General features: G+C 38.1%; 1 protein-coding gene across 1 annotated transcript in view; it reads right to left on the reverse strand.

The window, feature by feature from the left end:
• Window positions 1-8: 8 nt before the first annotated feature.
• Window positions 9-14,663, reverse strand: part of LOC103089195 (nebulin) — a gene marked incomplete at its 3' end in the record, with an annotated part of 80,706 nt that continues 66,051 nt past the window's right edge. The window contains exons 41-51 of the mRNA XM_007464153.1: window positions 13,439-13,546; window positions 11,666-11,977; window positions 11,332-11,538; window positions 10,836-10,940; window positions 9,505-9,612; window positions 5,880-6,191; window positions 5,476-5,679; window positions 3,188-3,292; window positions 1,214-1,321; window positions 562-873; window positions 9-104 (exon numbers count right to left, since the gene is read on the reverse strand). Of these exons, the coding sequence (XP_007464215.1) occupies window positions 9-104; window positions 562-873; window positions 1,214-1,321; window positions 3,188-3,292; window positions 5,476-5,679; window positions 5,880-6,191; window positions 9,505-9,612; window positions 10,836-10,940; window positions 11,332-11,538; window positions 11,666-11,977; window positions 13,439-13,546 (1,977 nt within the window). The remainder of the gene's footprint in view (window positions 105-561; window positions 874-1,213; window positions 1,322-3,187; window positions 3,293-5,475; window positions 5,680-5,879; window positions 6,192-9,504; window positions 9,613-10,835; window positions 10,941-11,331; window positions 11,539-11,665; window positions 11,978-13,438; window positions 13,547-14,663) is intronic.

The following is a 14,663-nucleotide window of genomic DNA, read 5'->3' on the forward strand; positions in this document are numbered from 1 at the left end:
TCACTCAAAATCTGGGTAGCTCTCTTGTTCCTCTCATCCTCAAGAGAGCCACTAGGAAACCAGCCAATGCCTTTGAGCCACTGAAGGTCGGCCTTGTACAAATTCTGAAATTGTAAGTGATAAACCACTAAACATAAGCATAATGATATGCCTTAAAGAAATAAAAATTTGAATTATAATACATTGCATTATATTATATATATATTTCAATGTTTGGATTCTTGAGAAATTTAAACATTTTGCTATGTCTTGTGAATCCACCCAATATTCACATTAGAAACCTATTTTGAAAAACACTTTAAACAGAACATAGAGAACGACCCAACTCTACTAGATCAATAATCTAGAGGTTTCCATAAAAGGAATCAGTGCTTTGCTGGTTCTTTCCTTTTGGAAATAATGATGCTCTCAGATGTCTGTGTGACTGGATAGAGAGTGGGCATTAGTCCAGGGAGGTAGAATTCAGTTTTATAAACTCAACTCCCCTCATTTTGGGGGAACTTTGATACTTAAGTAAGCAGACATGGTGTTTTGTTGGCCAAAGGAAAATCTTATACCCACATCACTCTGGAGGTCATAGGCTCGTCGAGCATGGGTGACATCACTCTGGTCAGGCAGGCAGGTCCACTGGTGCAGGTAGTTCTTGTAGTCTGCATCACTGACCAAGGCCTGGCACTTCTTGGCCTGCACCACCCCCAGCATGTCCACTGGGCTGCTGAACTTGGTCTTCCACTTCTCAAAGTCCTTCTTGTACTCCCGGTCACTCTGGATCTTGGCCACATGCATGGACCACATCATCTTCGGGTCATCTTTCACGTCCCGGGCTCCAATGTGGTGGCCAAGCTGCTTGCGAAAAGCTTCCTTGTACTTGTACTAAAGGAAAAAAAAAGAAATCATGCCTTATTCTTTTGAAGATTAACTTATATTACTATCTTTGTGGCAAATTACAGAGAACATATATTCCAAATATCACCAAGGGTAGAGAGCCACAGATTTAAGGTTTTTTTGATAGGAAAGATTAAAGGCTAAATCCTACAAATTCCATACAAAATAATTGCATCCTTGAATTTATCCTCATCTCACACTGCGTCCCTGGGATCATTTCACTATGTTTTAATTTGTTACTTGGAGGACTGTGTTCAATTTAATATTAAATTGAGACTGCTCTGAAGTGAACATTGCAATGCAATACAAACAAGGGAGAAAGTATTACTTCGCTGGCAATTTCTCGGGATGCTTTTGCTGCTTTGAGTGGTATGGCATCAACGGGAAGATCGTAACCTTTTTTCTTCAGCTCCTCATAACCCATTCGGTAGAGTTTCTGTTAAGAGATGAAAATCACCTTGAAAAAAGCTATTTTCCATAAACATCTGCATCATAATGAGTCCAAAGTGCTTAATATTTTAGGAGCTCATGAGCATAGTACAATATGTGCTCTAGAATACTCAAATGTAATTGGAAATTATGCTCATTGATTGCTGATGATCCTGTTTTAAACTTGAAAGCTCTTCAATTACTTAGATCAATAAAATTAAATGTCAGCTCTTCCCAAATATTTATGAGAATGAGATAGACAGAAGTAAATTGGTAGAGAAATGAAATGAAATTATCATCTAGGTGCTATTTTCCAATTAACTTTGAATGTTTCATTAGAAGTTTTTGTTAGAAAAGAGGAATGCCTTTTTAAAAAAATTTTAATTAATTTATTTTTGGCTGCGTTGGGTCATCGTTGCTGCGCACGGGCTTTCTCTAGTTGCAGCGAGCGGGGGCTACTCTTCATTGCAGTGCGTGGGCTTCTCATTGTGGTGGCTTCTCTTATTGCGGAACATGGGCTCTAGGTGTGTGGGCTTCAGTCACTGTGGCACGCGGGCTCAGTAGTTGTGGCTCACGGGTTCTAGAGCGCAGGCTTGGTAGTTGTGGCACATGGGCTCAGTTGCTCCGTGGCATGTGGGATCCTTCTGGACCAGGGCTTGAACCATGTCCCCGGCATTAGCAGGTGGATTCCCAACCACTGCACCACCAGGGAAGCCCAAGAGCAATGCCTTTTCCCATCTAACACCTCTAGTGGGGGAAAATCACACCTAACGGACTACGTAGCTTACACATTGTGAAACAAAGTCTATTTCACAATATAGGGCTGTCAAAAAGTAGGATACACATTTGTAGGTAAGAAACAAAGTCCTTCATAATTTTTAAAATGTAAGATTTTAAAATGTAAGATTTTTTGAGGAAAGTTTAAATATTGAATTAAAAAGCTTAAGTGAAATAATGTGCTTCTTCAAATTTGTTACATAATTAAATAATTGAGAATCTATTTTAATGCACTTCATTTAGAAACCAGATTGTTTAAAGTGCCTATTGATCTTGGACTTGTTTTTATATTTTAGTCCTTTGTGTCATTACTCTAGTACATTATTTAAGCTAAAGTGTTTGTATTAGAATTTAGAACTTGTCTTTAAAATATTAATTTTTACATCCATTATTTTCAGGAGATTATGCCATGATGACAATAAAAATGAAATTATCCTGCATGAGTTTTTTTTTTTTTTTTTGGTGCATGATTTTTTTTGTGTGTGTGCAAGAGTTTTTTATGCTCACTCATTTAAATTTTATTGAATTTCATGTATATCAGGCACTATACTAGCTAAGCACTGTAGATCAAATATGAATTGTCTCTGCTCCCAAGAAGTTCTTATCCACATAGGGAAGAGCTATACAAACCATTATGTTATAACAACATGCGTAATAATGGACTATAATGAACAGAGAGCACATCCTTCCAACTCTATCTGACATAGGGAGTGCCAATTATTTGGATGTTCAGGCTTAAAACCACTAAATGAGGACACTAAGTCACTTGTAGTTTGTTAATTAAAATGATTCAAGTATTCAAAATAAATTCCAAATAAATTCACTGCCTTAGACGCAATTAAAATGAGCTTTCTGGGGACTTCCCTGGTGGCGCAGTGGTTGGGACTCCACGCTCCTAATGCAGGGGGCCCAGGTTCAATCCCTGGTCGGGGAACTAGATCCCACATACATGCTGCAACTAAGAGTTCACATGCCACAACTAAGGAGCCCTCCTGCTGCAACTAAGATCCAGTGCAACCAAATAAAAATAAATAAATAAATATTTTAAAAAATAAAATGAGCTTTCTGAAAACACATGCTGAATTTGGAAACTTACATCACTTGTATTGATTAAGTTTGCTTTAGCCAGAATAATGCCAGGTGTATCAGGCATGATGTGGATTTGAGTCTTGTCCTTGTCCCAAGCTTCTCTATAAAGTCTCTAAAATGAGAAATGTGTTTTTCAGTGGTGCTAAAAGATTAGTGAGTGACATAGTTAACTTCAAACAGTATTACTGATTCATCTAAATTAAGCATCACAATAGCATAAGCAGATAACATAAGCAGAAAATAAATATAGTGTTTTTTGACTTATCTGAGACATAACTGCCTTCAAAAATATAGATAATGGATTACCTTTTCAAAGTTACAACTAACCTGCCTGTAAGAAATCAACCCAAGTATTTAAAGCCTTTGCCAACATCATCAAATGGAGCAGCAGTTCTCCACCTGTTGGATTGTAAAAGTCTCCCTTGGTGTTTAACTGGGGGACAGCCCTTATCTTCTGAAAAGATGACATATTCAGGGTATGTCTATATATTAGGGAGTCTCATTTCCTATGTGGTTTATTATATGGTTATACCTCATAATTACTTGGGAGGATTAGGATTCCCCCAAAGGATTTTGTATGAGATTTATCAAAGTCTCTTGTATGTCCTGGGGTCATCATCCGTCTTTCTTCAACAGAAGACAGAGGGACCCAAACAAAAATCTCATTGATTTATTAAAACTAGGGGGTGAAAGTCTGATGAAAAAGTTTGTTTACATCGTCAGAGAATCTTCCCACAAGATACTTATCAATTACAAAGGACAAAATAGTAACCAGACAGTGGAGAAAGCTGGCGACACCATTTCACCCAAGTAATCAAAGTTAAAATGATCAGTAATGGGACAGATTGATATTATGTGCCTATATGGAGGAGGATGCAACATGTGCTATCCTGCCAAAAATACAAAACCTGAATCTAATCATGAGGAAACACTAGACAAACCCAAATTTAGGGAGGTTCTACAAAACAACTGGCCTGTGCTCTTCACAAATGTCAAGGACTTGGAAGACAAAGAAGTGAGGAACCAGTTCAGATTAAAGGAGACTAAAGACATGACAAGTAAATTCAACATGTGGTCTTGGATTGGATCCTGGATCAGAAAAGAGTTTTTACTTTCTATAAAGGACACTTGTGGTAAAATTGAGTAAAGTCTGTAGACTAGGGTTATTTCAACACTACTTTCCTGATTTTGATCATTGCACTGTGGTTATCTAAGAGAATGTTCTTATTTTCAGGAAATACACATTTAGGGATAGAGTGGCATCAGGAAGCAACTTATACACATACACATACATACATACACACGCACACACACACACACATACACACCCAGAGCTAAGAGAAAGAGGTGGGAGGGAAGAAAGAAAAAGGCAAAAGTGACAAAATGCTAATAATTGTGGAATCTGGGTGAAAAGATATATATATGTATAAAGATGCACATACATAAATTATTTGTACTATTTTCAACTTTTCTGTATACCTGAAATTATTTCAATATAAAAAGATTTTAAAGTCTCATTGGTTCCTTGGACTTATCAATTTCCCTTTGAGGTGTGCAGTGTGGGGTGTGAGGGGTTGGCACTTTTCTCCTTCCTGAACATGCTTACTATGGTCCATGTAACCCAGAGGAGCCAATTAAGACATTCAGGACTACAACAAACCAAGGCTTGTGAATTTCCATATACCTTTATCCTGGTTCTGGACTAACCTTTCTGATTAAGAAAGATCAGTTTCTCAACCTCAGCACTATTGATGGTGTATACTGGATGATTCTTTGTTGTGAGGGAACTGTCCTGACTTCTATCCACTAGATGCCAGTAGCATGCCACCCTCAAGTTATGACAAGGTCTCTGTGTGCTGCCAAATGTCCCCTGTGGGACAAAATTGTCCCTGGTTGGGAACCACCAGATAAATAGATAACTATATACTCTTTATGACATTTCCACTGTGCCTGTGTAAGGTACTCAGAATATCTCCCTCTCATATACTCTATCCCAACAAAGTCTGGGTCTTTAATGCACTCAAGTTTCAAAGAAAAAAATACGTTCAATAGATTTTCTTTATGATTTGGATAAATAAAGAAGCAAGCAAGATTTGGGTGACAAAATTTATACTAACCCATTTTTACATGATCCAGTGTAGGGTAACTGATAATTCAAATGACGTAATCAAATAAAAAAACATTATGCTGTATGATGTGATGCTGTGCTGTTCTACTAATTTATTAAGCAAATACTATTGAGCACCTACCAGGTATCAGGCACTATAATTTATTTATTTCTGAAGAGTTACTCACATCACTCCTATTTTTGGCGTTTGTCTTTGCCAGAACTATGTCCATGGCATCAGGAATGCTGGTGAACTTGTTTCTGTCTGGAGGCTGGCGATATTTCTTCTGACTGATGATTTTTGAAGCCCGTTTGTTCTTTTCTGCCTCCAAAGAACCCAGGGGACTCCATCCTATGCCTCTCAGCCACTCAAGGTCAGACTTATACAAATTCTGTGAAAATACAAAGCAAGCCATCAAAACGCCAACCTCATCTGGACCCTCGACTGAAGTGATTCTATGCATTACAAACAGATGCATTTTAGATATTCAATAATAATTTATCTATCTAGTTTCAGTCTGTCTACGATTAAATGGCTACTCACATGAGATATAAAGTACTACATAAACTATGAGATTTAGTAGAAACTGACCTCACTCTGTAGTTCATAAACCTTTTTAGCTTGAATAACGTCATTCTGGTCAGGCAGGCAGGTCCACTGGTGCAGGTAGTTCTTGTAGTCCACGTCACTGACCAAGGCCTGGCATTTTTTGGCCAGCACCACTCCCAACATGTCCACTGGGCTGCTGAACTTGGTTTTCCATTTCTCAAAGTCCTTCTTGTATTCCCTTTCACTCTGCATTTTGGCTACATTCATGGACAACACAAGCTTTGGATCATCTTGCAGACTCCGGAATCCAATATGGTGGCCGACTTGCTTGCGGTAGCCTTGTTTATATTTAAACTGAAATCAGAGGAAACAGTTCTCTTATTAACATAAACACAGGGCAAGTTAAACTCGGTTTGCTTTGTTTGCATGTTTGTTTTCCAAAACTGAGAATTTCATTTAACTTAATAAGAAATGTGAAAACTTAAGTGGAAGCATCCAAGAAAACATAATGTAGCTGAGTATCAGGACAGGTTATGATGAGAAATTAAATTCAACTAGAGGTAGAAATATATACTGGGATGTGCTAGACATTGTGTATGCTGACTCTACGGTAGCATTTGATAAAGCTCTTGTGATATCCTTATGGGAATGATGGAAAAGTATGGCTGAATGGCCAAAAAAAAAAATTGGGAAGATTCAGGACTTGATGAACAGGCCTAATAGTGTAGATTAATTTATTAAGCAGCAGGGTTTTTTAGTGGTTTGCCATATAATTATGTCACATAAACTTGGCCTGTTCAGGATCCATATCTTCATGCAAATAAAAACAGCTAAACATGTTAAATTAGAAATAAAATTCCACAAGATCTCAACATATTGCCAAGATAGGTCAAATGAACTACATAAATGTAAGAAATTAATAGTGAAATCTAGTATTTAGATTCAATTGGGAAAAACTGCATTACTGTTGGATGACAATGCCAAGAGGGATAATAATAATGAGAGGAATAATAGCATTTACTTGATACCAGATGCTGAACATACATTACACTTCACAGAAGTAGGTTCTACTCTCTCTTGACACCCAGCTTCACGGTTATGTCTACTAAAAATACTCAAGAGTTTACGTGGGTTATAAGCTCAATGTGGGCAATCTGACAAAGTTGCTTTTAAAAAGTAGATTTTTCTAAGAGATTCTGTAGGGGTACAGATAAAGGCAAATCAGAAGCTCATCTGCTTGGCCTGACCTGAAACAGGAAAACAACACTGAGTTTTGAGGCACTCTATTTTGAGAGGGGTTTTGAAAAAATAGAATAAATCACAAGTGGAATGATCAGAGGATTGAAGGACCTATAAAGCTAAAACCAAAGGAGAATAAGTAAGAAACTTGAAATGTTTGAAGGGGTATCAGGTGAAAGAGGAAACATGCTACTTTTGTGGTGTTCTAAAACACAGACCTAGGGCTGATCAGTAACATGTTCGAAATAAGGAAATAGATAACGTCAATTAGAGATGATACAGCAAGGAAACAACCTGCCCTGAAGGACACAAAAATTCTTATATTTGTAAGTATCCAGAGACCAGCTGGAATGGAGAGAAGGTAGGATGCTGAGTGGGAGATTAGATTAAATAATCTTTAAGTTATCTTCTAACTCTAAATTCTATGATTCTAATTTATTAAATTGAGTACTCATAAAAAATAGCTCTACTCTCCTTAGATTGTATAGATACAAGAACCATTTGAAACTGAGAGGAGATACAATCTCTACAATGGTGGGAAATTCATTTATAGGTAACTTAATTTTAGGGTAAGATTTCAAAAGTTTCTAACAGATTTACGTGAAAAGAAATTAGGTACTATCAAATATTGTGTTGTTAGGAAAGTATTGACACAATTTAATTTCCTAAACTATCTTTACCTCATGGGGAGCACTAACATTAAATGAAAATGAGTTTACTTTCTGGGGACCGTTCAAGCATCACTACTGCTTTAGGTTCATTACCACATCTATTCATTTTAATGAAGTATTGACCTGCAAGCCCGAGGGTGGGTAATAACATGTCATCTAATTAATTCTCAACACTTCTGGAGTGCCACAGATTAACTGAATTAGAGAGAAACTTCCCTTATATTCTTAGAATTTATTGTCAGATTCTGTCTTTTTTTAACCTTTTTAATATCGGAGTATAGCTCATTAAGAATGTTATGATAGTTTCAGGTGCACAGCAAAGCGACTCATCCATACATAAACATGTATCCATTCTTGCCCAGCCTGCCCTGCCATCCAGGCTACCACATAACATTGAGCAGAGTTCCCTGTGCTAAACAGTAGGTCCTTGTTGGTTATCCATTTTAAAAATAGCAGTCTGTACATGTCAATCCCAAACTCCCTAACTATCCCTTCCCTCCCCACTTTCCCCCAGTAACCATAAGTTCATTCTCTAAGTCTGTGGGTCTGTTTCTGTTTTGTAAATACGTTCATTTGTATCATTTCTTTTTAGATTCTGCATACAAGTGATATCATACGATATTTCTCCTTCTCTGACTTAACTTCACTCAGTATAACAATCTCTAGGTCTTTGCTGCAAATGACATTATTTCATTCTTTTTTATGACTAATATTCCATTGCATATATGTACCACATCTTCTTTATGTCAGATTCTGCCTTTAGACATGCTTTCTCTCCAAACCAAATCCTTGTTTTGCTTTGTTTCAAAGATTTTGATTAAGAGGTTGTGCTTCCCTATGAAATTCTGGTAATTTATTCTCTATAACCAAAGTTCTCTGAATTTTTGGTGCTTAATTTTTGGGGTTAACAAAATTATATATTTTAGTGTTTGCAGAATATCTAGGTTGAATACTTATAAAAATTTAATTGATCAATAGGAACTATATCCAGTTTATTTATCAAATTTACTACCCTTTCCAATCATAAATAGAAGTTGCCTTGGGAATTCCCCGGCTGTCCAGTGGTTAGGACTCGGCGCTGTCACTGCCATGGCCTGGGGTTCAATGCCTGGTCGGGGAACTAAGATCCACCAAACTGTGAGCGGCCAAAAAAAAAAAAAGAAGAAGTTGGCTTGGAGAGTGAATATCCTTGTTTTATGAACTTTCGACCAGATATCCAGGGGAAAGTTAAGTCCTCTGGATCTTAAACCTAAATTCCTGCCACTTTCTGTATTTTCTATACCCTGAGCCAATGTATTATAATTATGTAAATGCAAGGATGGACTAAATAGAAAGAATTGGAAGCTAATTTTAAATATGTGCAAAGAAAAATCTATTAACATTAGGTTGTTGAGGTTATTTATTATCTGGCACTTTGAATTTGTCTAAAATAGACAAATAGAAGCCAGGAAAATTATTTGCAGGCAAGCAGGGGAAAACGGAAATCTCAGGTTCTTTTGTAATGTCTAGAAACATCATGTCTTAGTGTAGTGCACCTTGTAGGTCCTCTGGCTCAGTCTCTGTCCAGGCAGCCCCTTTTTTGATATTCGATCAGTGAGAAACAAGAGTGAATTTGGGGTAAGTGAAGAGGGTAGGAGAAGATGAAGGGGATGGCATTACATTTTGAAAGGTAGGGCCTATCTGTGAAAATCATTACCAGCATTAAGGTACTGGATTCAGATAACAGTATATCCTCGTAGAAGTCAAACAATACTTACATCACTAGCAATATCTCTTGAAGCTTTGGCCAATTGTACAGAAATTGCATCAACTGGGAGATCATAGCCTTTCTTCAAAGCTTCTTCCCATCCAAGTTTATAGAGTTTCTGAAAATTAAAGAAATTATTTAGCATTATTCAGTGTATATTAAAACCCAAACAGATTATTGAACAAAAGTGTACCTAAAGAGTAGACATTATATTTTAACATCATCTATCTTATCTCCAAAGATATGGATAAAAACAAAGCAAGCTGTTTCATAGAGCAATGACTTAGCATCACATGATCTGGCTTCTTTTTTTTTTTTTTGCCTCTGAGACTCACTCCCCACCCCCTTGGTAGTGCAGCTGATCATGTCCTTTTCTGTTCAGACACAATATGGTCATATCAAGTATATTAGGTAGATTCCCTTTGCAGTTAAATACAGTCTAGGCTCACTATTTTGATTACAGATGTTAAATTGATTTAAAAAAAAAGGGTCAGGTAACATATTTTAATTATCTAAATGATAAAAGTAATAGATAATGAAATGCCTTTTGTAAAGTGCAATAAATAAGTTAATTTTTTTTTTTTTTTTTTTTTTTTTTTTTTTTGCGGTACGCAGGCATCTCACTGCTGTGGCCTCTCCCGCCGTGGAGCACAGGCTCCGGATGCGCAGGCCCCAGCGGCCATGGCTCACAGGCCCAGCCGCTCCATGGCCTGAAGAATCCTCCCGGACCGGGCACGAACCCCTGTCCCCTGCATAGGCAGGTGGACTCTCAACCACTGCGCCACCAGGGAAGCCCAAAGTTAATCTTTTTGAATCAAATTTATTGAATGGATGCACATATGTTAAAACTGGACAATAATAAAAATAGCTGAAGGCCATCCAGTGCTTACTATGTGCCAGGCACTGTGATGAGAGCCCTTCATGGAATTTCTCATTTGGTCCTCACAGCAATTCAATGTCATAGGCACTTTTATGGTCCCAGTTTTAGGGATGAGGAAATTAAGGTTTAGACCCAATATTACACAATTCATAAATGGCAAAGCCAAAGCTCATACCAGGTCTGTTTGGTGCAATTTTTTCTTCCAACAGCTATTTATCAGTTTTCTATACTGCACCACGCACAATGAGTACTGAAATAAACAAAACAGGCACAATGCCTACTCCATGGGATATATAATCACAGCCAAAGCGCTTGCTTTAAACCACCATAAACTGCAACATCCCTACGCTAACCAGTTTGAGTCATTCATTTCCACTGCTTCAGCATTTACATCAATGATATACCATGCCATCATTTAAAACGTTCAATTAATTTCAAGCAAAATTTTTATGTAGCTTTACCTGACTGTAGTGTATTTGATTTTGCTTGGCTTGTAAAATATCTGGTGTATCTGGCATCACATGAATCTTGGTTTTATCTTTGTTCCAATCAACGGTGTATAGGTACTAGAAAGTTAAAAAGCATACATTTAAAATTTAATAACTTTTTAGGACAAACAAGAAAGAAAAAATATAACAATATTTGAATGCACTCAATTTGAATTAGATTAGATTAATTTAGTAACTATAGTAGTATATGATTCAGAAAAGACACCAAAAATAAACTCAGACTTAAAAAAATAATTTAAAAGAACAAATAATTTCTAACTTAATTAGAAGGGCAGGTAAAATAAAAATAAGAGGTAGGGAGCAGAAGAAAATGGTGTAGGGGAGTGCTCTGGTACTGTTTGCCACTGCATAGAAGTGGTGGGCCCAAATTAAATTTCCCAAACAAGAACCAGAGACTGCTAGCCCTGTCTGGCTGGGAGCTACAAGGAAGGATAGCTGTTCTGTCTACCTTGTTCATGGTATGCGCATTCTGCTTGGCAAGAACCATGTCCATGGAGTCATTCAGCTTCTTAAACTGGAAGTTGCTAGGGTGCTGGCGGTATCTCTGATCACTGGCATTTTCAGTTGCTTTCTTGGCCTTCTCCACTTCTAGGGAACCAGCTGGACTCCAGCCAAGCCCTTTGTACCATTCATTGTAGTCCTGCTTATATTCATTCTATAAAGAGAAGAAGCACATTCTACTTTACCTTATCAATTTAGATACAAAACTGTGGCACAGGAGCCTGTAATCTCCCTTCTCATGCTAAGAACGCAACCATCACTCAGAAAGAAGAGAGCCTTACATCACTCTGTATGTGATTCATATTCTTGGACAGCTGGATGTTCATGGAGTCTGGAAGGAGGATGTACTTGTGAATCAGGTGCTTGTAGTTGGTGTTGGTGATGTTGGCTTGGGCATCCTTGGCGGCCGTGACACTGAGCATGTCGGCAGGGGTGTGGTAGCTGGTCTTGGTTTTCTCATAGTTTTTCTTGTACTCCCGATCAGATTGCATCTTGGCCACTTGCATGGAATGGACTAATTTGGGATCATCCTCAAGACTGCGGAAACCAACCATCTTCCCCCTCTCCTTTTCATAATTGTGTTTGTATTTATACTGTGAAGAAAAATTTGAATATTTATTCAGAGCAATTCCCTTGACCAGAAATCATTCTAGTGTCAATATTCTGTATTTCATAAAAAGGGATACTTTTATAGAATTCTACAGTTCACAAAACACTTTTTTTCACATTTATTTGTGTAAGTTGATCATCACAACCATACCTTGTGAGGTAGACAGCAAGGTTATTGTTACTGCCCCCATTTTAGAGAAGAGTAAGCTGAGGCCAGAGGGGTGAGTGACTTGCTAAAGTCATTAAAGCTTAGAACATGGATCTTGTGATGATACACCACCCAGATTTTCACACATACCCTGTTGTTAAAGAACATTGAGTAGGTAATAAGTGTACAGCAAATGAGAGAAGAAAAAGCAGAATGTTCTAAGCAGTTTAATGTTGCCCTGAAAAATCATCCAGTCAGTCTTTCACTGATGAGAAGAGGCTTAGTAATGAGATACACAGTATAATTTTAGGGCAGCTTTATATTTGTGGAGCTTTTTTTCTTTTAAGACTCTCTACTCTGGTATAATGGGGAAGAAATTTTACTATTTATCACCAAGTTCCCTCTTTCATGGGGAGATCCTGATGCATGGAAAACTTCTTATTCTGCCTATCTCTTGTGGGTTCGGGTGTACAACTTAGGGGTTAGGAGCTGGGAGAGTCAAATGACTCCAGCACAATAGAGGGAGAAGTTTGGAGTCCTCAGGACAATGTAGGAGTGGGATAGGGATGGGTAGGTAGGAAAAATGAAAAGCAGAGATGGAAGAGGAAAGAGGAAGTAGACCTGGGGGATGGCTAAGGAACGAGTGCTCTGAATGTGCTCCTCTCATTACCCCCAAATCATTAAATGTTCACTGTGAGTGGATTTCTTGTGGAAACAACCAAACGAAAGAACTGAGTTTCATAAAGGTGATGTGTTATGGCAATGGTGTGTTGGCACACCAGCTCTCTGGGGGAAAAAAGCCCTGATTTGTAGTGTTTGCCAATTTCTGTGGTGTAAGTACTCCCATTATGGTTGATATCAAGCTACCAATAGTTGAACAACTGGTTTGCAAAATTCATGATTATTTAATAATCAGCTATCATGAGCACAAAAGATCAGGACCCCCAGCACACCACTTCCTGGGACATCCTGTTGGGAAGACAAAGCCTAAGAGGCAGGAGGCAAGAACAACACAAGTCTTAAGAAAACTTAGCGAAGGGCTTTGGATTTCTACTGGCCATAGCCTTGGTGATGGAGTACAAAGGTGGTCATAATGTAGCTGGCATTCTGTTTTTTCAGAATACCAGAGAAAACACAAGAGCAAGGCTAAGAAGCATCACAGAACAGAATGGGACTATTGTTAGCAGGCATGCTTTCTTTCTCATATTTTATTCACTCAGGGTTTCTAAAACTCAGCCCTTATTATTTTGGTAGACTAGAAACCCCCAGTCAGGTGACCGCTTTCCTTCAGACTTACATCGCTTGCAATATCTCTCGAGGCTTTGGCAGCTTTGATAGGAATGGCATCAGTTCTGAGATCATACCCTTTCTTTTTAGACTCTTCCAAAGAAAGTTTGTAGAGTTTCTGGAAAGAGAGGCAAAGGAAATAGTTTTCTTCTAAATAGGAAAGTCTGGGTTTATTTTAATCGAGTAAACTGGCACTGCAGCATCTTTTTTTTTTTTTTTTTTAATCTTTCAGCAGAATGCTTCATTGGTGGTCCAAGGGCTAAATGCTCTCACAAGTAACATAACTGTGTTTGAAAACACAATCTATTACAAATTAAAACATCTTCAAAAAACCACCAGAAAAAGTAAGAGCTACTCGTCTCTATTAGGTTGTAAATATGCTTTTTAAAAATGTGAAAGCCCAGTAGATTCTTACTGATACATTTTGTCAAATAAGAGTCAAGAGAAGAATACAAAATAGCCATGTTCTTACATCAAAAGACTTCACTGTTTTGAAACTGACACTTTTATGTATATAACTGTGTGGATACTACAATCCAAAAAGAAGTCAACAATTCCAAATCCCTGTGTAATTCAAACAAAAGAAAAAAACTGGTAGAGGGACTTCCCTGGTGGTCCAGTGGTAAAGAATCCACCTTCCAATGCAGGGGACCCGGGTTTGATCCCTGGTCAGGGAACTAAGATCCTACATGCCGTGGGGCACCTAAGGCCACATGCCACAACTACTGAGCCCGCACACCTCAACTACAGAGTCTGCGAGCGGCAAAAATACAGAGCCCATGCACTCTGGAACCCATGTGCCACGGCTACAGAGCCCACCCACCCTGGAGCGTGCAAGCCACAACTAGAGGAGAGAAAACTGCATGCCACAACCAGAGAGAAGCCCGTGTGCTGCAACGAAGATCTCGCACGCCTCAATGAAGATCCCGCGTGCCGCAACTAAGACACGATACGGCATTTATTATAAATAAATAAATAATAAATAAATCTTTTTTAAAAAAAACTGGTAGGATTTGAGGGTTTCCTGGCAACTGGTTAGGATGAGAAAGGAAGTGAAATAAAACACCTATGCATTTTCTAACAGTAAGTGTTGCACATTCCTTACGGGGCTTGACCTAAATTCTTCAAAATGTTATTCTTCCCTTTCCATTTAACTTTTCCCAAGACTGCCTCTTTAGAATCATTTCAAAAGCTTGGTAGAGGGACTCTTTAAGAAAGTCCTGGGATTCACTCTT

The sequence above is a fragment of the Lipotes vexillifer genome, unplaced genomic scaffold (genome assembly GCF_000442215.2).
Source record: "Lipotes vexillifer unplaced genomic scaffold, Lipotes_vexillifer_v1.1 scaffold967, whole genome shotgun sequence".
In the NCBI taxonomy this organism is placed as follows: Eukaryota; Metazoa; Chordata; class Mammalia; order Artiodactyla; family Lipotidae; genus Lipotes; species Lipotes vexillifer.